This window comes from Melopsittacus undulatus, chromosome 9 (genome assembly GCF_012275295.1).
Source record: "Melopsittacus undulatus isolate bMelUnd1 chromosome 9, bMelUnd1.mat.Z, whole genome shotgun sequence".
Taxonomy (NCBI): Eukaryota; Metazoa; Chordata; class Aves; order Psittaciformes; family Psittaculidae; genus Melopsittacus; species Melopsittacus undulatus.
This window is the reverse complement of record NC_047535.1, coordinates 25,518,353-25,542,421: the sequence shown is the minus strand read 5'-3', so window position 1 is coordinate 25,542,421 and position 24,069 is coordinate 25,518,353. Positions and strand designations below refer to the sequence as shown.

The following is a 24,069-nucleotide window of genomic DNA, read 5'->3' as shown; positions in this document are numbered from 1 at the left end:
AGCGAGATGCCTCTATTCCCCAAAGAGTTTGCCTTTACACCCACGTGGCAGACAGTCAGAGATCAACATTGAACTCAAGGGATGAAGGGAGAGCAGAGAGATCAAAGCATTTGTCTAAGACACAAAAGTAAGTCTGTAGCAGTAGCATACTCTGAAATCACACTGTCTTCCAGCCCAATGCCTTTATCGTGTTATTCCTCTCATTTTTCCTATGCATGTCACCTCTTCTTCTCAGGTTGACACTCGGCTCAAACCCACAATTAAATTGCAGCAGGCTGTCAGATCAGTGTCCTACAAGTCAGCCTAGAGGTGATTTAGGGGCTAGATTTAGAAGCTGCTTAGTAGGGAAGTTACAGTGCAGTAAGCCTTTAAGTAAAGTAAAGGTCTGACTAACTGCATTATAATAAGTGCAGTAGTCATAGGGAATGAAAAATGTAGAGAATTAGGGTCTGAACGATAAGATACTTATTAGTTTAGGTGTTAAGTCTATTTATTACTTTACTGTTGTAATTATTATATTTAATACACAAGTAGTAATGAAAATGCTTTATGGTGAATACATCGCCAATACATTTAAGCTGTCACCATGGTGATAAGGGTCTAAATTCCTCAGTGGATGATAGAAATTTGTCAGTAGACAAACACACACCTTTTTTTCAATAATATTTTACAATTTTCAATAATAAATTACAAGCTTTTTATTATCCTAGAAATGTCCTGAACCTCCCAATAGAATGATAGAGTGGGGTTTTTGGTTGGAAGTGACCTTTAAAGGTCATTTACAAGTATAATACACAGGAGAGTTTCATGATAACAAAAGTTACGAAAAGAAAGAAGAGGTATAAGAGCTAGCGGGATGTCCTTTTCCTTGTTTACAAATCAATTCCCCCCCCCCCATCTATTGCACAAGATTCTATAATGCTGCAGTGCTTTCAGAAAACTGTGAAGAGTTGTCTGATAAATCATTTAGGGATGGCCACTAACACATCTGATTGCGTACTTGGAAGATTGGTAGCCTACATAGCAAAAAGAGATGCATTTGTGACTAGCTCTGGTGCAAAGTTCTACGGAAAATCCTAATTCTTATTGTATTGATGTTTCCTGTTCCTCTTGTATTGATGTTTCCTGGTTTTGATGTTTGCAGTTTGAAATTTCTAAAGTAGTCATGCATTTACTTGATGACTTCTCATGTGGTGGCTGCAGTGACTGATTTGCTGCTTACCCCCTTCACAGTCAAGGCAGACAGGTTACTCTGGTTGCTGTATCCACCTTTGCTGACTGGAATCTTTTACCTCTCGTAGCTACCTTGAAGGAGGAAGAGTTCTAGTTAGAAAACTTCACCTACTAATTCTTTTGGTAGACAGCATTTTATCCACTTTCCAGACTGCATGTTGACCTTTTTTTTGACTTAGTGGTGGTGTTCATTTGGGAGTGGTGGTGTGTGTGGTGTTGGTTTGATTTTTTTTTAAGACAGGTGAAGAAAATCAAGCAGGACAAGCAGTAATCTAAGCTGGAGATAAGAATTGTTCTGGTAAAGCTCTATTTCACTGGAAAATGTCGATTCACTGAAACTAGTCGTTATTTGCCCAAGGAAGTTGTGAATTCTTCATCCCTGGCAATGTTCAAGGCCAGGCTGGACAGGGCTTTGAACAACATGGTCTAGTGGAAGGTGTTCCTGCCCATGGCAGGGGGTTGGAACTGGATGAGTCTTAAGGTCCTTTCCAACCCAAACCAGTCTGTGATTCAGAGCACCTAGTAATTACATGAGGACAATGTTCCTCTGGAAAACACAGGTAGATGTTCTTCATTAATCAGTCAAAGGACAAACCAGACATTTACTGTTCACTAGATCAGAGGAATGAGTTGGCCAAAAATTTTGCATCCATTCCTGTGCAGAATTAAGGTCTCACAAATTTTTGTGTGACAGGAAAGATAATTTCCTGTCCTGTTCTGACCCTGGCATCTTTCTGTGCTTTACAGGTTAAGCATTTTTAGAACATGGCAGACACTAATGACTGGTGCCTTCAGTGAGGGCTGAAAGGTGTGTCGAGAGCAGCTAAGAAATCAAATTCATTTAGTGCCTTATCAGTCCCCCATTTGTGTCTGACCAAACAAAACTGAAAATTCAGTATGGGATCATTTGAACTGCTCTAAATTATTTTCATAGGAATGGGACTGTGCAGTCACCCCATATTAAAAGTTTTTAAAGTAAGATTCTGGTTTCTCTGCATATATGTAACTAATCTGATTGTCTGGCTTGTTGTGTATAAAGACAAACTAGATGGCATGCAGAGGTTTCAAAACCCTGGAAGGTTCTGAAAAATAACAGCTTTGATTTAGAAAAGCTTGAACTTTTTAAAGACCTTTTCAAATGAAAAAAAAAAAACCAACCCCAAAAAAACCAACCAAACCCTCAGTTGATTAATTAGTCCTAATTTATATTTAAAATTCTTCCTGATTGATTTCTAAAGTTGACTTTTACTTGATTAAATAGCAGTCTTTGATTTAGAGATATTTGTGGCTCTGCAAATTCCCTATTTGATGGGAGCTCTACATGAACACTTTGCTTTCAGTAATGAGCTTAGCCAGGATGCTGAAGTTTGCTTCCTCACTTTCATCCCTCCTCTTCCTGACCACAATCACAGGACAGGTCTTCTTCTGTGTGTATTGAATGTGAACCAAAACAATACATTAACCTTATTTTTTTAGATATTCATAGTTATAGGATACCAGTATTCCATCTGTCATTCTAATTTGAGGCTGGCCCCTTTATGGTGAAGAAAAAAATAATGAATTCAAATCAATAGACTCTTCAGGGTAAAAAAAATCACTCCAAACACCCACCACTACCACACCCCATAGTTACTAGTTGCAATAATACCCTGCTTTTGTCATTGGACTGCTTCTTTTGTGATTACCCTGGTAGAACTGTTTCTGCTTGCCAAATGCTAGTGCTCTTTTTTTTACAACCATTAGGATTTTTGCGTTGGCAGTGTATAAACTATACATTAGCAATGTGACAAATGGGTAGTGTACTCTAGGCACGTTAGTGTTTAGAGCTGTTACATCCTTCACTATTTTTATCAACATAACTCTTCTGAGGACAATCAGGCAGATGCTAAGTGTAGGCTGAATGCTGAGCTTGGACATTGTTACTTTGGCGACTGAGGAACAGCAGCACTGGGAGGATGCAAGTCATTGCACTGAGTTCCTGAGATTTCTCCGAGTTGTATTTACTGTAGGTATTCATCTAGGAAGTAAGTCTTCCTGCTCTCCTCCTTTGTCTCTTAATCACGGTAAAAAGATGTAGTGGCATTGGTGAAACAGCATGACTGTCTCCCAGTTCCCTAGTTCAGGCTGTGTCGCTTTGCAGGTCAGCAAGGGCAGCACTGTGTAGATTCACCAGTGAATCTTCCTGTACGCTGCAGAGCAGAATCTCCAAAATCTACTATAGGCCTGTGTAAACTTAAGGGAACCATGCAATCCTTTGCTATGAGCCTTAATCTTGACTCTCTTCTCATTATACTCTGAACCAAATTTTATGACTTCGACCAAGGTCTGTTCAGACTAAAATGGATTCGTGAAATACATGGAACTGTGCTTTAAAGACATACTTTCAGGAAAGCCATCTGCTAGGGTCAGTCCCACTTTCTTAGAAGCTGTTGACTTATTCTTTGGAATAGGTCATTATTAAGCTGTGCATGGATATGGTCATTTTAAGAAAGAAGCTGATTATCTGCATTTATGATTATTTAGTGCTTAAATGCAGCTCACAGAATGAACTTCCATAACGTAGTAAAATTAACTGTTTCTACATGTTATATAGACACTTTTATGTGTTCTGGTCCCTATGATTGGACTTTACTGATTATGTCTGTCCAGAGGGAAACTTCTGTTTCAAGAATAAACTTGTTGGTCTGTGTTTTCCAGTTGGATGGATTGGGCAGTCTCTGGAGCATCATTGCAACTCCCTTCTACTCATATAGCAAGGTGTCTTTGTGAAGGAGATGTGGGAAATTTTGCAGCCTCTCATTGTATTTGAACACAGAGTTGAGAAGTAGGGATAGCCAGGGAACTGGTGCATTGCTGCTGGTGTAGTGTGAAGTGCACCAGTTCTGCGGTGTAGATACAACTATGTTCCAAGATACAAGTCTTGAAACCACTCAGGCCATATTTATGAACATTTCTGTTTGGTTTCTCTTGGTAGTCTAACAAATGAATATTTTGGAGCAGTAGTATCTGTTAAATTAGGGCTTTTTTACCCAAATACATGGAAATCTAGCTAAGCATTTGGTCTAGGCAGTACATTTTGTTGACTAAATATGAGGCTTGGACGTGCCATCAAAACAACCAACAAACTTGAAGAGCAATTATAGCAGAAATGAGTGCTCTAGGACTTAATGGGCCTGGGCAGTCTGGAAACAAAGCCAGCTGTGGTAATCAGCTGGGAAATCACTTCAAATAACACATCTTTAGAAAACTTGATGCTGCTTAAGGAATATTTATGTGGAGAAATAGCTCATCATCCAAGTGAATTGTTGGCTCACTTCAGCCAGGGATGTGAGCTGTTGTAGTGCATTCATGTTGTCTGCTGTGGAACTTCATTGCTTTCTATTTTTAGCTGTATTCTGGATTGGCTTCGTGGAGGCTATTAGGGTACTAGGGTCCTCAGCACTGAGACAAAACTTCCACCACATTTCTCCTATTCTCCTTTTGGAACTTTTGACAACAAGTAGGCGATTTTACAAGCACAGAACATGCTATTGAAATGGAATTCGGGAAGTGCTACAGAATTGATAAAATCACACCCAATATAAAGAATAAGTCTTGCTAAAAAGAAAAAAAAAGGAAAAACACATTTTCCACCCATTTTTTAATATTGAAGCTTTTAAATAATGGCTTTGGCTTGTTAAAGCATTTTTCATTTGAAAGAGATCTCCCTTCCACCCATACAGTAAAAAGAAAGCCAAACCAAACCAGAATAAAATGTAATTTGTTCATATTGATTCAACATGAATATTGGAGTTAAGATTTCATTTCATTATAGAGAAAACTGTTTCAGCTTGACTCAGACTATCATTTACTTTTTTATTCATTGCATTCACCACCAAGAGGATAAAAATAAGGACTTGCACAGCTCTGCTTGATAGAGATTTTCCTGTGTCCCAGCCAATGACTTCAGTGGGATGTGGTATTAGAAGAGTTTATTCCTTTCTGTTATTGTGTTATGTAGAATCTCCTGCTTCCTGTGATCACTGTGCATTTAACAAGGTTCTTGCATACCTTCATTAAGTATCCTCTTCCACCCCCTGTTTTCTAGCTCATTCTCCATGCCCAGTGAAGTTTTCCTCTTTGATTCTTTTTTCTTACCTCTCAAATCTTATTGAGTTTTCTTGCCTGTTGGTTTTTGAACTTCTCTCTACTTCAGGTGAAGCTCTTTGCACTCACGTGTGATTCATTAGTAGCTTAGAAGAAGTGTTGTAGCTTGTGAGCAATCTGTGTAAGAGTGGTTCACAAGATGATTCTGGTGGAAATTTTCTTCTGTGGATAAACAAATGGGATAAACTGAAGATGGTGATGGATAAAATGTATAAAACACACAGAGAAAAGAGAAAAATCAGCTTTTTTGATGGTTCTGGACAGTACCGGGGCATGTCAGAGGCATCGGTTGGCAGGAGGGAGAGAGGGGCAGCCATGAGGGGTGAGAGAAGATTGTGAGAGGACAAGGGGGGACAGCCATGAGGGGTGAGGGAAGATCGTGAGGGGCAGCCATGACCTATGAGGGGCAGCCATGAGGTGGTATCATGAGGGGAGATGAGGGGTGGCCATGAGGGGTAGCAGTGGCAGCTATGGAATTTGGGCCACTGGGGGGGGGTGGCTGTGACTGGACATTACCAGAGGCAGCCGTGAGGGGAGATCGGTTTGCTCTTAGGGCCATGGTTTAGTGGTGGGCTTGACATTCCTGGGGTAACAGTTGGGCTCGATGATCTTAAAGGTCTTTTCCAGCCTAGCTGATTCTATGATTTTTGTCTCTCTCCTGCCATCCCAATCATACATCATACAAATCAACTCATCTGGGATTCTGACAGGGTTTTGGTTTGGTTTCTTTTTCTGCATATGAAATTTAACTTTCAAATGTAGACAGATCTAGAATTCCATTCCCGCCCCCCCCCCCGACATACTTTTCTGATTCATCTGTCATTGCTTTACACTGTTCCATACGGTTTTTTTCTCATAAATCAAATCAATGATCAAAATGTCTCTTTTCCATTGTCATTTGTAGATGCTGCAGAGTCAAATCAGCAAAAGACTTTTTCAGCTGATGCTGTATAGAAAATTAACAATGTAACATGGTAGTTGAAAAAGTATATCTTTTATTGTGGTATCATTTGCTGTTAACATCTAGGGAGTTAGAATTTGTGAAGCTGGGAAATGATGAGTGGAGTCAGGACACCTTGGGTTTGTTGTGGCATGGAGAACTTTTGCTTATATTTTCTTTAAATCTTGATGGACATGGTGCCCAAATTGTCAATACCTGGAGGTCTCTACATCACCACCAGACCTGCCAAAGTGGTAAGATAACTGGATTTCCATAGCTGTACTAACATGCTCTCCTGCAGCAACACTGTAAAGCAGGATAAAAATTACTCTTTTCCCTGTCACATCACTCAAGTAGTGAAATTTTGGTTCCCAAGGTGATTCTCCACACTGCAGCGTGGGCAAAATTTGCTTCTCTTTGTCTTGTGTAGACAAACCTTTTATGTCACAGACATCTGAAGACTGCTCAGCAGTCTCCCCTGAAAGAAAGATGTTGGTGGTGTCAGTCTAATTCTCCGTGCTCACGGTGTCAACTGCATAAATAGGCTAAATGCCAAGCCAATAGCCTAGGAACACCAAATGCAAGGTAATGATAGGCAGAGCAGGGGTTCAGGCTTTATTTTCCATGTAACTCTTCTAAAACTCAGCTGGGGCAATGGAAGACTTTACGGGGAGTGGATTAGCAAGCCAGTCATTTTCTGAAGGATCAAGTGAAATTAAACACTTCAATTCATGAAGTGCAATTGGTTTATTATAGTGCAAAAAAGCTTGAACATCCCATCTTGCAGGAAAGAATTCCCTTAGCTTCCTAGGCTCAGAAAGTGAAGTTTTGTTCATTGAGTTCAATTTATGTTTTGTTCTCAGCAAGAGCCAAGCGAAGGATTAAAGTTCACTGCTTCCTGGCTCACCCTGCTACAAAGCTGCTGTGAGGAAGTGTCCCAACGTCAGGCAGGTGGGGTCTGTAGCAGCTGTAGTTGGAGAAATCTGCAAGTTTATGGCTCAGTTCATTGCACACAGGGCTTTTTCCTTATTCTCAACAGCTTTATCATGTATTTCTCCTACATTTTCTCATAAACTGGGTCACCTTCACTTGAACGTCTGCATCATGATCTGGCCAGAATGCTCAGAAAACAGCCCTTTCATATAGGACAAGAATTTCAACAGACCCACCCAGTAGCCAACTTTGAACTATGCACCTTATTTTTGCTTTAAAGATACTGAAATATGAAAAGGTGCAAACTGGCACCTAGTTCAGTTCTCAACACCTTTATGGTGCCTTACTCTGAAGCCATTGCATAGATTCCTAAATATCTTTATAACTCACCTTGGTAAGTCTCTTAAGATTTTGCTATTTAAGGTTCCAGTACTTGGTCTTAATTTACTTTGAATACTTCAGTACTTAAAGCTTATGGCAGTAAATGGCCTATCTGTTCTCAGAGTCTTTGGTCTTCATCTACTTTCAGCTAAGCACCTAAGTATGCTTAAGACCTGTAAGATGTCCCAGTAGGTGCCTCTTCACATACTTATATGTCTAAATATCTCTGTAAGTTTTGTCTTTCAATGATATTGTAATAGGAGAACTTGATGCAAAATCTAGCATGCCAGAAATTTGTATTTTGTTTCCAACTGCTTAAACACTGGCATCGCCCTGACAAGGGTTTAAAAAAAGCATTTTGAGCATTGGAATGCAAATTAACATACCAAGCAATTAAAGTCAATTAAAACAGGATGCAGTGTAATTAGAAACAGTTGTGTTCACATTTATATTCAGAGAGGTTTGATGTGTTGAAAGAAAACAATTCAGGAAACTTTTAATGCCTACAGATGTGATGATGATACTAATAATGGCATTTGATTTCTACAATGCCCCATCCTCCCTCACCTCCTGAGCTCTTGAGAAGCATAATAAAATGAGCAACTGATGCACTGAAAGCAATGGAATTAAGTGGCCCAGTGTAGTAAGGTTACAACTGAACCTTGTAGGCTCACCCTACAAGGGGTGGCCACTCTCCCCTCTCTGAACACACTACACACTTCTTGTGGTAACGGAGAAGCTTGCAGTTCTAGCAACCTCCTGACCTGCGTGAGCACCAAAACCAATAAACTGTCAAAAAAGCCAGTTGGCTTGGGAGGGGTGTATCTTCCCCATACATGCTTCCTTGGTATCTCTTTTGTTGTTCTGAATTAGTTTTTACTGCCAGAGATACTGAGCCAGTTGCACTCTATATATATCCTCTTTCTGCATGGTAACCAGAAAGGAAGGTGAGTCCTCATTCCTCTAAAGCACAACTGCTCTCCTGACAAAAAATAGTCCTCTAGAGGTTGTGGTTCTAGTACCTGCGACAGTGTTAGTAACAGGCATGGATGAGCCATGGAAGACATGTGAAAAGCAAACAGAAAATCCTGAAGTATAACTCTGCAAGCCTAGATAGCTGCTGCAGGATTACAGACTCCTCTTCAGGGGTACCTCTATCTGATCTTTCTTTGGCATAAAGGAGTGATTTCAGCTCTTCCTGGATGCAGCTGAGTGAAGATATACATCCAAAGGAACCTGGGAAGAACTCTGCCTGTACAAAATTGTGGTCTGTTTACTGATGAAAAATATTTGAAAGCAGCAGCGGGTTGTACGGGATAGAAGGCTGCAAGCCAGTAGAGTTAAATAAAGCATGGTGCAATGAAATGTTCTTTAATGTGGTAACTGCTTTTCAGGTGCAATGCCTTCTATGTCATCAAATGTATATGTCTGCTGACTATCCTCTATTAAAAGCAATTATTGATTTAAAAGGAGTAGTAAAAATGGCTGGCAAAGAATTTAATACAGAAGCACGAAAGCCAGAGGCTGGCTCTTCCATCTTTTCCACCCAATATAAGGCTTAGAGCAGGACCATATCTGTTCTGTATGTTTTGTTTTTACTTCTCATTAACTGATGAACTATTTTCATTTGAAACCGAAATGTGAAGAGCAATGTCTTTGAGACAAGGTGTACTTAAACACAGCCAGTCATATCAGTTTACATTTCTACTAAGAGTCAGTTACAATAAATGTAGGCACTAGGATAAAGCTTATTGCTATTGACCTATGAATTCATCAGTTCAGGCTTCTGAGACCTATGGGAATATAATGGTTGTCTCATTTTCCTAGGAAAATCATGATTTGTGTTTTCAAAAAGGCTAAGACACCTGAAAGATATATAGGTGCTTACCTATGTTAGAAATATAGGCCAGTGAGAGGGCAGTGTCTAAGTATGTCTTGGGCAGCTGGACTTACTGAAGATCTGCCATGTGATTTTAAGTTTCTTCACTTCTGAATGTACAGGCTGAGCACACATGAAGTGATTTCGTGTTTGGGGTTAAATACTCAGCACCACCTGCAAGTCAGGTTTCAGTTCAAGAAATCAGATTTCATTAGGAATGAAAATGTGTTTGGAAATCCTTTCATAGGTGTGTTTTCTGCTGTTTCTCTTTCATTTACATAGGCATGAGAGAGACAACGCACTGTTGAATTTTTAATGTATATTTTTTAAGAGCTCTACAGGTTGTATTTTTTACTGAAGGATTTTCCCCATTTTTGCAGCTTGTTGAGTGATTTTGGCTTGTGCAAGGCAGATGTATAGACTATCCCCTCACGAGGATATTTTATACCTACTATGCACAGGTGGAAATGGCTATAGGGAATTTATGTTATTATTTAAAGGAAATACTTATAGTAACATGGAATTTATAATTTAATCAATCTCCCAGTTTTAATCGCTGTATACTGTTCTCAGTTTGTGATCATAAAATGGGATAAATTCTGCTCAACTTTTTCTCTGAAAGATGTGATTTCTTGCAGGGTTCCAGAAAAGCTCAGCTGCTTCCCATACACAGAGCAAACAATTTATGAAAAAAAATAAGTGTGGCCTTATACAAGGAAACAGAAATTGCTGGGCTAGAGCACTTCAGAAAGTCTGCCTGAAGGTGCTTTGCATGATAAGGGAGCTACAGCACATCACAAGGAGATAGATGTACAGAGTGTTAACCTTTAGGTTTGCTAGAATGTTTATTTGTCAAATACAGGCATGTAAAGCCGTCTTGTGAGATGACAGTTTGATAGTTACTAGATGACTGAGAACTCCTTGCATATGTTGCTATAAAATATATAGAATGCAATTAATTACTTGCTATTACAAGGTGACTCCCCTGTATCTGTATTTTGAATAGTAGGTGGTAAGGGTGTTCAGGTACACTAGAGTCTAATGTCTGGTTACCTGCTACCAAGAGAGAGCAAATAATATACTTGGAGAACTTCCCAATCTCATTATAAAAATGTGCTGACCTGTCCTACAAGACATAGTTTATAAGGGAAGATTGAATGATGAAATTCACCTGCCTGAGCAAAGGCATCCAAAGCACTTTTCTTCTAGAAAGGATTGGTTTTTTTAACCAACAGCAAAATGGACGTGGAAATTGGGTGGATTTTTCTGCAGTTGGAAGAAAATATTTTTCTAATATTTGCTTTTTCTTGCTAGGTTGTGTATGTTACAGCCACCTTCCCCTATATCATGTTGATGATTCTCCTGATTCGTGGAGTGACGTTACCAGGCGCTTCAGAGGGGATAAAATTCTACTTGTACCCTGACCTTTCCCGACTGTCTGACCCACAGGTAGGATCATGGTCCATCTATTTATTTTCCTCTTTGGGTAAAACTGCAAGAGTTTGTTGATTTTTAAGTTTGAATGGAGGTGCTTGCAGGACAGCTGTTCATTGTCGGAGATTTGGAATTGTGGCTAGGGCCTTAAAGCCATCGCTGCTTACATATGCTGAAATATACAATTCTTCTACTAGAAAAGTCCCTTGGTTTTCAGAATTTTCCAGTGTTCAGCTGCAGTTGCTGCTTCTGCTACTGATGGGCAAAATCATTGCCACAGGTTCAACAGGAATGAATTTAACCATGACTTGGCCATTTTGTGGTTCTTTGCTTATTCCAGCTCTAAATCTCAGTGAAAATTAGTAGAGAAATTAATCATTGAATGATTGTTGTCTTTGAAGCAGAAGTCTGTATATGCAATCAAGGAGGGATGAAGTACTGAAACTAAGAACACACTTTTTCATTGTTTCCAAAGTAGAGTTGCACATGAAAATACAGGACTAAACTGATTTTTTTTTTAGTGACAGATGAGTACAATGAAACAGTTACTATATCTCATTTGTCTGATAGCAAAGAGGCAAAATGACACAAGCTCTAGAAAACCTGACAGGTTGCAGACAGCCTTTTACTTACCTGGTTTGGCAATGTAAAGGATATTATACAGTGTTACTCCCAAGACTATTACAATATTAAATGGATACTGAGAGGGAGATAGAAAGGAAGTTTGGGAATATTTGTCCAAATCATGTTTTTTAATCTGTTTACTGAAAATGTGTGAACATTTACATGGGTCACATACACCCGTCTGTCTTAACTTATTTTAGCAGAGACAAGGAATTTGTTTCTCTGAGAACATGGGTGGCAATCTGTTTATTTTGCCCAGTTTTAACTAGTGTTCCATCCTGCTGTGTGGTTCTGACAGCTCATTATTTACTGCCTTAACTAGCTTAGACAGAAGCCCTTCCTTGCAAGGGTGCTGAGGCGCTGGCACAGGGTGCCCAGAGAAGCTGTGGCTGCCCCATGCCTGGCAGTGTTCAAGGCCAGGTTGGACAGGGCTTGAAGCAACCTGCTCTAGTTGAAGATGTCCGTGTGCATGGCAGGGGATTGGAACTGGATAAGCCATAAGGCCCCTTCCAACTCAAACCATCTTGCGATTAGCAGCAAGCGGTCACTGAGTACTCTTGTACTACACAGTGGTGATTCCTCCACACATGAAGTCTGTGGACGCAGTATGGAGGCAGTCCTGCTGCCAAGCCGTTGCTCCATCCACTCACCCAGTGCTGTGCGAGATGCCTGTTAACAGGATTTTGCCTTGTGTGTGGATTTTTCACATGCCACCACCACCACCCTTGCTTCTGTGTGTCATTGAGGGAGGGCATGCAAACTTAAGCAACATTATTGTCAAGCTACAAGGGGGTTTTATATGCCTGTTTACTATACTGATCCATTTGTAAGGAAATACACCGTTGCCATGACAATTCCCAAAGCACATGGTGTTAGCCTAAGCAGTCCCTTAAGTACAGAGCCCTTAAAAGGCACGTGTGGATGTATCTGATTGTCCCACATATAGAGCTTGGCTGATACTGGGATGTCTTTTCAGAAGACTTAATGGATTGATTTAACAAGCCAATTTATTCTGCGTTTCACTGAGACTTTAACTGACATATTGCCGTACTCCTGCCTTAGGATTTTAAGCAGCTTTTTGTAGGAAAAAAGCTGAAGTAGAATGAACTAGCACAGAGATCTCAAACACTACTGTATGTAATTTAAACATAGTATGTGTGATGAAATGGTTGCAGAGAGTGGATTTTGTGTTGGAAAGAATGCAGTTTCATTACAAATTCCATTTTTGTTGAGGCTAATCAATTTTTGAAGAAAGATTTCTGAGTTATTAACAGGATTTCTGGTCAGTTTGCAAGGAATAAAGGAAGTTTGGAGGAAGTTTAAAACTGAATTTGGCAGCACTTTTTTAATTAAAAATGGTGGAAAGAAATTGGTTCAACTTTATTACAACTGTTAATGGTAACAAGATAAATACATAGGCATTTTGCCTTTTATAAAAATGTAGGCCTTAATAATGTTTAAGCTTGTGAATTTTTGTATCAAAAAAAGCCCATTCCATACGCCTCTCCTCAATTTGTTCTAGAGGATTTTGTCAAGAAGCATGTATAGGACAACTGAACTAACCTTGCCATTGGTGCTTTCAGTTTTTATCTTTACTCTTGTTTCTTTGCATTTGCTTCACAATATCACAGCACAGTGCATGTGTACAAGCTGGAGGCCTGTTGAAATAATGCTCCAGGGAGGCTAATACGTCTGTATTAGAGGAGCAGTATTTGAACCATAGCGGCAACTGTGTTTCCTGTGGCTTAAATAAATTAAGTTTCTCTTCAAGGCTTGCTTTAGTTTGAAGTTCTTGAAGCTTTTGTCTTTGTGCAATTTGCATTCCATGGTTCGTTATCGCTTTCTAAGCAGCTATTCATCTGTCTTTTCAGCTCCTCTTAGCTTTCAAGTGCTGTATTCTCTATTTCATTTTTATATTCTGTCTCTGAATCCTCCCGGTCTGAAAATGCCATCCTTTGTCCTGTGTATCTGTAGAGCTCATACCAATCACTTTTCATTATAATAGTGGAGTACCATATTTAAGCTTCAGAAATACTTTGCTTCATCAACAGTGAAGCCTCTAGAGCATTCATGCTTAAATTGGCTTGAAATCTGTCCCTCTACCCCAATCTGGAGGATACAGGTACTGTTTAGAGATTAAATATGAAGTATTGCCTGAGTTATAGCTCACACAAAAAGAAGTATTTAGCAAAGTAAATAGGATTATTATGGTTTTTGTGTGCAAGCCTGACCCGGAGTGTGGTTCTACTTGTCCCTTGATATGTAATTGTATTTGTGTGTGCTATTCACTGCTCTTTTTTGGGGAAAATATTTGCTGCTTTATAATGGGATTTTCCAAACATTTGTGCATGAAAGAGGTTAAATCAGTTGGGGATAAGTAGATGTATCAGTTTGATGGCTCAAGGAGTAATATTACGGTCAATGATGTGGAAAACATACCTGTGTAAATTAAAACCCTGCTGTAGCAGTGGATTCTCCTTCTTGCTTATTGTATGTTTGCCTGTTAATAACTGGCTGAGTTACTGGGGGTGAACCTGTCAACACAGCCAGAATTGCACTCTGCTCTCAACAGTAGGTGCTTACCAAAATCTTGAACAAATTCAATTAATCTGGGTTTTGCCCCTGAATTGTACATAGAAGTTTGTTCCTCGAAAGGGATGTCAAGCCATGGAGCAGCCTGCCTAGGGAAGTGGTGAAGTCACCATCCCTGGAGGTATTTAAAAGATGTGTAGATGTGGCACTTGGGGACATTGTTTAGTGGTGGACTCGGCAGTGCTGGGTCTTAAGGGCCTTTTCCAATTGAAATGATCCTGTGAGAATACATTTGTATGAATACTGGTTGTACTTTATCTTTGATACACTCATGTAAATATTAAGCATGATAAATGAATGGCAGGCCAAATTACCTGAAATATACAGGGGGATTTTCATTACATACTCCTTAATTTTCAGTTTACCATGAGTTTATTTTGCTAGTTACTCACTCCTTCCTTAACACCATCTTCATATGTTGGAGCATGTACATTAGATTATACTTTTAATAAAAGATATCAGCAATTTCTAACCATTTAGGCTAGTTATAATATTCAGGTATGTGAGACCCATTTGAGAATATTGCAGAGGTATAGAGAGAATGTTTTCTTAAATCTTTTTCTGAAAATCCAAACTGGAAACGTACTTGAGAATTTATCTGCCCGTAACTTTTCCTTTCCAATGTTCAATAATACTGCAGTGTTGTTTTGCTGATGGCTTAACAGCAGGAGAAACAACCCAGGCTGATTCAGTTTTGGTACATGCAGTCCTGGAAGGGAGCAGCTATCACAGTTGTATTGCCACCTTGAGGCAGAAGGAAACCTCTGTGTTCAAAGGCAGAAGAGAAGAGAAATGCTCTCCTAGCTTTGAAACAGACAGTGTTTTCATTTTTGGTGTTTTCATTTTGTGCTCAGAAAATCAAGGGAACTGTATGGATTTCCAAGTGGTGAACTTTAGAGCTGTAACGTATCAGTCTAAGCATACTGAGCCTTCAAATGTAAAGGAATTTTTCTGTGGTGGCAATGAAATGATATCTGATTACTGGAGAATCTTTTGATGCTTTAATCTGTTTGGAATGTGAGGAGCTTCAACCTAAAGAGAAAAGTACTTCTTTGAAGACATGCCCAATACTGTGTGATAAGCCCAGTTTTTAAGCATAGTGCTTGGAGAAAGGGTTCAGAGTTAGGGCATGTGTCCTAGGTCTCCCCAGTTTTTTTATACCACTATGTCTAGTAAGACCTTCAGCAATTTTCTGCAGGTTTAAGTGATTTTCAGAGAAATTTGGACAGCCATTTCTTAAAAACACATTAACAGGGAAAAAATAGTGGTAATGAGATGTGCAGTTCTGTTAACAGTTACTATGAATTTCCTCCCATTCTCTGTATTGTTTGCTTCACGAGGTGTTTGCTTTCTGAACCAGGCAGTTGTGATGCACACACATGAGTTGCAGCAAATTTAACTAAGAGTGAGATGCCAGAAACACGTACAAGGACCACAGGTCTGAAAATCCTGACCTGAATTTACTATCTATAGAGCTACAGCTCTGACTTGACACATGTATCTTTGAACAATCGGTCTTTGTTCATTTGATATAGAAACTAAATTTCAAACTGTCCTTTCTATGAGAGGGAAAACGTCCTGCTAGTGATTGTGGGGCTCTCATGTTGCCATGAGAGTTTAACAAGTTTAACAAGTCTCAAGTTTAAACTTGAGAAAGAATTTATTTTTAAGGTCTGCTGTTTGCACCAGCATTACAAATTACTGGGATTTTAAATGGTAAGTGCAGGATATAGACTGCTGTGATGTTTAGAAACATTTTGCCCTGTAATGCAGTTTACAACCTCCCCAATGAGGACCTATTTTTTTTTTACTGTGTAATACAGCTTTTGCATTACTAATTGTTTATGTGGCCTCAACGAATAGGAGGACCAGCACATTGCTGTAATGCTGTGCTCTTGCTGGAAGGGCAGAGTGTTTAAAAAAGCTCCATAGGGACGGATGCTATTCCCATTTCTGTGAAGACTGAAGGCAAGTCTGGGAGCACATTACATTTTCCCTGCTCAAAATCAGAACTTCACTTCCCTGCTTGAAGGAACACTCACTGTTCTGTCACGGTGAGTCTGTACTCCACTGACTGGGCAGGTGCACCTCAAAAGGCTGAAACCATTCAGGATCTTCTGATATGCCAAAAATCTGCCCTCTGTGATGCATGGAACAGCTTAGAAGTTGTTCACTGCACAGGTCACTCCATTGTGCAAAGATCTGAGCTATATTTAAGTATGCTGTGGGAAAGACTACTGGTGTCGGTGGGAGAGTGTGACATACCTTTTTATGCTTCAATATACCACTCTATGTTCTTCCAATGACATAATGTTGTGGCTATTAATTTTTATAAGCAAATGTGACTTTAGAAGTGCAGTTATTGCTTTGGAGATGTATTTCAAGCTCTGAACAAATAGTTTGCTTCTCTCCATCGTTTTTCCTTATGTTTCCTGCTATTGCTGCACAAGCAACAGCAAGCTGAGCAGGCAACAGCCGATTTTGGCAGTTAGAATAGACTTGTTGAACCTCGGTAATGGAGAGACATCATCTGAGCTCTAGGGAAGCTCTAATTGTACTTCAATATTAGCCTTTATGGCTAATGCGATATACCACTGGAGGGAGACAGGATCCACATATTAACTCGGAGTATTGGCATAACACGGAGAGATTTTTCACTGTTGACTATGATGGCAGCTGGAAGATAAACTTGAAAAGCCTTTTTGTGCATAAAATTATTAACATCCCCAGGAACATCTAAGGAGTTGCAAATGCTATCCATGACTCCAGACTGCCAGCTGCTCTAGAAGTCAAGTCTACAAGCAGGAGAAAAGCTGCTGTTGAAAATTCAGTGTTTTCAGATGACATTAAAAATGGTTACAAGAAATACTAAATGATGTATGGAAATAATAATAAGGGACCTTGTGCACAGTGAGGGTAGTATGTGAAACAAATAAATATTCCAAGCTATTTCTGGGACAGTCGCAAGTGGATATATGATGCAATATAAATAGAGGCACTGGAAATACATAGTTATTTCAAGAATTGCCAACAGGATTCTTCTTAATGCTGTTATTCCAGAGGAATGAGAGAAAAAAGAAAAAGATAAATTTGCTGCACTAGGGGAATGATGTGCAGAAAATCTGTTATTTGCTGTTTATAAATCAGTGCTTCTAAAGATTATTCTTTAAAGATCTGCATAAAGAAAAAAAAAGACCAGCTTTCTAAGTCACCAAACATTTCTGAGACTCTTTATTTCCATCCTAGAACTGGAATAACAGTTGAATTCTCAAAGGAATCCAAGAAAAAGAAGGCTGGTCAAACATCTGCAGAAAAGTAGGAATGGCTGAAGCACCTTGTGTACACCCAAGCTCTCCCACTGGAGAGGTGCTGTGCACAGGACCTCACCATCAGCCTGGAGTACTCTCTGCTCAGGCTTCTAGTGAAGGGAGTTGGGTGCTCACCTGTTTTTCCCTCAGAAGTAGCCTACAGACTGGTACTGAAGCTCTCCCCTGAAGGTATTCCCTGAACTAATGGAAATTCAAAATGAGGAGGCACAAAGGAACAGAAAAAGTACCTTCCTCTAGGGTGGTATAAGAGAGCTATGCGTTATGTAGGTATCTATCTGTGCCTTACTCTGCCCTCCCCTCTCCCTACCATGCCTTTTATATCTGCTGGCATATAGTTCATAAGATGCCTGTGTATACTCATGTGCTTTATTTGCAAGGGCAGTATGGGAAAGGGAGGATAAAGTGATAGGAAGTAAGGAGAGGGAAGCTGGGAGAAGGTGGGTGGTGACTGGTGACAGTTGCTGGCACACTGCCCTAATGCATGTAGGAGACCACACTGCCTGTCCTATCACAAACTGTTACCAGCTGCCAAGCAGCTCACAGCGAGGATCCACGTCCAGGAGAGCAAATGAGGAAGATGAGATGTGTATATTGGCAGCTGTGGTTTTCTGATGCTCTCTGCTCTTAATGACTGTGCCCAATTGCTGACTATTCCTTCCCTATGGATAGAGAAACTCCACTGTATTAGTAGAGTTTTTGTTTCAGCCGTTGAAGCTGGATTGATTGCTGACTGCTTTACCTAATACTGCATAATTGTTTCTTCCTTATGCTTTACAATATGTTTAAACACACAAACACATATACGCACTAAAGTTACATGATCAGAATTGCCCATGAAGATGGATAATAGGATGGGGTAGTCGGCATGATTCCATAACATTAGATTCTGCTGTGGTACATTATGTGACTTGGAGATAGAGTTCATATTCTTTTTCTCTGGAGTAAGAGTCTTTTAAGAAATAAATTTATTCCTGTGTTAATGTTAAATTCCAGAAAATTTTGTAGTACAGGAATTCCTGTAAAGGTCATTAATATTTTTGAAGATAACTTACTTAACTGTGTCCACAGTCTTAGATTTCCTTATTTTAACATATTTTCCCATATGGATGTTTATAGACAGCTACTTTAAACACTGAGGCTCAAATGAACTGAGCATTGTGTGACCGTTTGCACCAGAATCATGGCTGCAAGAAGATGCCATCAGAGCACAGAGGTAATATCATATGTTTGGTTACATGAGTGCAAACCAAAGACGACTACTCCAATTTAGGACTGTGAATAAGGATAAGGAAAGAATCACAAAGAGAAGAGGACAGAAAGTGCATTGAGTTACAGACTTGGCAGGAATGATCAGATGTTGCTGTTTGGGATCTGGGTTCACCAATCTTTCGTCTGTTTGCTTATTGTAAGCGCATGTGAATGGATGAATCAAGAAAGTGCAGCTGGATATGGGAGGAATGGGAGACAGAACCTGGTTCCTGGTGAATTTGCACTTCAGTTCTCTGTTCACGTATTGATATTTTAGCAGAACAAATACAAAGCATTTCAAGCAGACCAGCACTTTTTAAAGTGGTTTTATTTTAAAGAGGCATTTTGCTTAATTCTTTTTACTATTATTGTTACACTTTGAAACAAACTCTCGTTTAGGAATCAAAATTCTATTGCTTCATTTAAGCAGAAAATGAGAAAAACAACATTTGACTTCGAAAATAACCTTCCTGATTTTGACCAAACACCTTGACTGTTTGACACCATTTTACAAGTAATGTAAATTAAACTGAATCTGTGAAATTAAATGTTTGCTCTATGCCAATATTTTCAATAGCCCCCTTAGTGTAAAGAACTGCAGGCTCTGAATGCAATTCCTAAATAGCATTTATGGGGTTTTTTTATTCTATTGCTTTTTTCATCTTTAACTTGGTTTTACTTGAAGTTTCTGCCAGCTCTGTGGCATAGAAGAAAGGTTTTTCATTGCCCAGCTCTCTTTAAGAAGGACTAGGCTCACAGAGAATTTGAGTAAAACTTGAGTGGCCTGTTTACTAGAATTTGCCAGCTGGGGATACAGTTCCTGCCACTCCAAAAACAACCCCTGCTTTTCAGATCCTCTAAATCCTCTGTGTAAAATAATAAAGCAGCATGGTGACTCTGAGGGATGCTCACAAACAGGTATAGTGAAAGGTGGTACTTTCCCAGCCTGGAGGTCTAAATGAACTTGTTTATCTATCCATGATGGTGAGCAGAATATAGGTGGTAAATGATTGCAGTAGTTAAAGAACTGAAAAAAGTACAGTTGGGGCACTAGCCCTCAGTGAGCTTCTATTTTATGCAGGAAGGCAGAAAATGTGGTGCATGATTTGAGTTTACAAACTAAAATGGCCTATTCTGTATCATGAACTTCACAACAAAGTAGATAAGGTGGTCCGGAGTCGTCATATTCAACATTACATATATAATGTGTAATTATGGCATGTGTAAGCAAGTTTCTGACTTCATAGATGGCTGCCTCTGTCATTGGTGGAGAGGAGAAGGTGTTTTGGAAGTGTAGTTCAGTCACTCAATATGCATCAGTCCTGTAAGTGCCTTTTTGAACTAATTGTGTAGGGCACTTGGAATGAACACAGTCTTACAGCCAGAGCAGATGCAGCTGCCTCAGCTCCAGTGAATGAGGCAGAGGTAAATAACGTAGGGGCTAACTGACTGTCCTGGTGTCATGGGTTGAGCAGTAGCAGTCATTTTCTCTCCTTCTTCTAGCTGGTGCAGTGCTATGTTTTGACTTCTGGGCTGGGAACAGTTACTTGATGGCGAGCATGTTTTGAGGGTGTTTTTGTTCAGGGCCTTTTCTGAGCACGTGCTCTGCCGGGGAGGAGGGGAGGCCGGGAGGAAGGAGAGACAGGACACCTGACCCAGGCTAGCCAATGAGGTATTCCATACCATAGCACGTGATGCCCAGGATGCAACTGGGAGAGAGAGAGCTGGAGGGGTGGAGCTCTGGAGGAAAATGGAGGAGGGAGCACACGGTGCTCGGCCGGGCAGGGTAGAGTGAGTTATGGGTCGGTGGCTGGTGAGGTGTTGTATTCTTTTCTCTTGTTATTGGCTGTATCATTATTATTGTGTTATGCCTTAGCTATCAAACCGTTCTTGTCTCAATCCGTGAGAGTTACATTCCTTGGATTTTCCTTCCTAACTCTCCGGGAGTTGGGGGACTTGGTTTAAACCACGACACCTGGGTATTTTGAGGCTAACCAGGCAATGATTTTCAATACTGGTACAGCACTGATAACTGTATTTTTGTAACTCCATTTAACTGCAGATATGTAACTAGCTTAGGTCACAAAAAACATATAGTCACTGAACATGTCAGTTGTTAAGGAGCCCCATCTGTCAAACAAAACTCCAAATAGTAAAATATCAATAGTGCACTCTCTTTAGGTCCAAGGGAGGTGTGTGTTCAGTCTTTTTGTCCACTGGCTTAAATTTTTACTGTAGTTGCAGTCATAGGTGCAAATAGAAGTAAGAACTGAATGTTTATTACCAAAAAGAGCTGAAGAACATGTGGCTAAATGAGTTGTCAGCAAGTGGGAAACAGGAAGAAATAAACAAAAACACAATCCCTTTTTGTCCTTTTTCCATCCTATTGCACTGAGTATTGTAGATTGGAGGTACCAGACTGAAGCAAATTGTCCTTCACATCAAGGGGGAACATGCAAGAAGTGATTCTGAGGGAAGGACACAGCATCAAAGATGTTTTTGGGTGGAACGACCTATACATTAGTCTATGTTCTCGGCTAGGTGTTAGGAAAAACACCTACCAGCACATCAGCTCTTTGAATGTTTCAGATGAGCATTGTAAGTAAACCTAGCCTATCAGTTTGTTTCCAAAATTAACTTCACTAAGACAAATCCGTCACAGGGAAGAGATGACAAGTTTATGCCTGAAGGTTTAAAACAAATCTGGTTTATAACTTTGCCTTTATTTATAAAGATTATTAAGGGAACTCATTCTGATTTTTTCTATCTGTTGAGCCGCTTATGAAGCTGGATGTCATTAGTAGGTCCTTACCTAGTGATGTGAGCTTCTTTAAACAGGCAGGTGGAGTCTCAATGACTTGGAACTGAGAATGACCAGAAAACCCCAAAACATTAAAATTCCTCGTGAGATAATTGGATAAATTGTTGTTCTAAGCTTGCTAGAGGAACCTGAGATTCTTGGCACATAACCTGGGGTAGGTGTCAGGCTCTTGGTCTGACTCCAAGCAAATTCCAGCTACCATTCACCAGTAATTAACTGAGACACATAGTCAGATAGTATTTACCACGTTATCATCATTGTAGCAATGTGATGGTACCCTGCCAGTTGCAGAGCTATGGCCGTGCTTCTTCATTCACAGAATCAGGTTGGTCCAAGTCCACAGAACAAGTCAATGGTTTGTCTACCTACCCTTATGTACCAGAACAAATTCCTTCCGGGGAGTCTTGGTTGCCACCCATAATGGCAGTGCTTGCTGGCTGTTACAGATGCTACAAGACTTCCCACCCCTGGCTGGCCATCACGTTCAGAATTGGAGGCTTTTGACTTGCATGCAAATCAAAAGTATGGGGAAAAATTTATTTAAAGCTTAAGTTAATTATTCTAGGATTCTATAAAATGCCTTAGTTAATGACTGTTCCTTGCTCAGGACTTAATCTTTGGTGAAATACAAGGAAGAAGAGTTTACCAGATAAGGAAGTAGAGTTTCTGTTTGTGAATATGGATCCATGAGTCTGCAGTGAATACATATATCTGGGTTTTTGCCATACATCCTTGAGGAGGAATCTGTACTGAAATGCTTTACTACTGGGCATTGCTGCCACAGAATTGATATTCTGAAGGTTTAGCTGTGAGGTAATCTTTGCTCCTAGAGTTGCTGTTCTGTTTTGACTGAGTAAGAGAAGTAATATGTAGCTTTTTCTTTTAACTCATTTGGGTTTGCTGTACTCAATGGGGGCACATTCATTTAGACTTAATCGGTGCTTAAAGACATTTATTGGTTTTAATTTCTTTGTGCTTCCTTGAGCTGTCATAGACAGTTCTGTGTATCCTTCACTCATTTGTGCCACTTGTTTTCTGCATTAAAACAACTGACTAAAAATAATTGTTTGTAGTTGTAATGTGATTGCACAAAATGGCACAAACTAAGGCACCAAACACCAAGGCTGTGCCAAAGACAAGGCCCAAAATGCTCTGGCCTTGATTGCTTCTCAAAGAACTTCTGGATCAGAGTGATGTAGTGTGAAGCCTGTTGGTTAGCCGTGTCTGTGGCAGGAGTAAGGGAGGTGGTGGGTCTTGCAGGCTTCTTGTGAGGACAATGCAAAGAGGAAAGTCCCCTTAAAGAGCATTTCCATTGCCTTGTACTCAAGTCATTTGAAAGTATAAAATTGTAAAATGCTTTGATGCAGTTTAATCAATTAGAATGAAATTGGAATTTATTGTTTTGGGAAATGTTTGCTGTAGTTTTTTCCTGAGCATCCAGTTTGGGCAGCAATTAAGGACAGAGGGCTGGCTACCTTTGCACTGGTTGAATGTAGCCATACCTCTGTTCTGTATTTTTATCCCAGTATGTTTCCTCTGCACAGAAGTAGCTGAAATGAAATAATATTTGTGTTTGACTGTCTTGCTAGTAATTTGAATCCTTTCTATTCTGTTGTCTTAAGTTATATTAAACAGAAAATGACAGTTCTCAAATGGAAAGAGGATTTAAGATGTTTTTGTAAAGTGCTTAATGCTCTAGATTAACTATATACCTTTTCTTAGTTTTCTGAGGCAATTTTTGCTGAGTTAGGGTGGAATTATCCATATCTGTAGGTTTGTTGAGTGACTAAAATGAGGTTAAATTATAGTAATATAATATACTTTCTTGTCTGTCACTTTGGATTTTTGACCTATATTGTCAGTATCGATACCTGAAGGTGTATGTGGCACAAGATTTCAGTTCTGTTTTGACATTACTGTTTGCAAAAGATGATTAACTTTTAATTGTGTCTTTATTCTTTATTTTGCCTCAGAATTCAGGTTTGACTATGGTTGTGAAGTGCAATATTTGGATTATTATGTGGGCAGTGTGAAATCAATGCTGTCTGCATTAAACTGTGTAATTGTATAACAGAATGATAGGTAATGCATTGTCACTTGGAACTTTCTTTTGGTTTATTGAATACTGGTTTCAGTTGAGGGATCTTCTAGAGACATTCTTGTTAAAGTGAAGAATGTTTTAAAAATTTTCCTTTGGATCTTTAGGCAATAAATATTTTTCAAATAAATAAACTGTAGTAGAGATACTCTGTGGGTACCAGCTGGAAGCTGGACCGCAGTTCTGGTGGTATTGTAGACAAGTAGCTAGAGTAGCATTTCAGAGAACCATATCATTTTTGCAATGCTCCTTAGGATGCTGATCTTCCCTGTACCTAGCAGAGGTAGCTCTACAGGGTAGTGTACAGCCAGCAGTCAGTCACTTGTGGGTTGGTTTTTTTATTGTGAAAAGGCAAAAAAAAAACCAAACCAAAAGCCTTTTACACACTGTCAGACCTGAAACTGGAGCAGA

The 24,069-nt window shown here is 39.7% G+C and overlaps 1 protein-coding gene across 1 annotated transcript in view; it reads left to right on the top strand.

Moving 5' to 3' along the window:
• SLC6A11 (solute carrier family 6 member 11) overlaps positions 1-24,069 on the top strand; it is an 89,145-nt gene that overhangs the window by 36,822 nt on the left and 28,254 nt on the right. Inside the window, exon 6 of the mRNA XM_005149380.1 lies at positions 10,827-10,961. Coding sequence (XP_005149437.1) covers positions 10,827-10,961 — 135 coding nt within the window. The remainder of the gene's footprint in view (positions 1-10,826; positions 10,962-24,069) is intronic.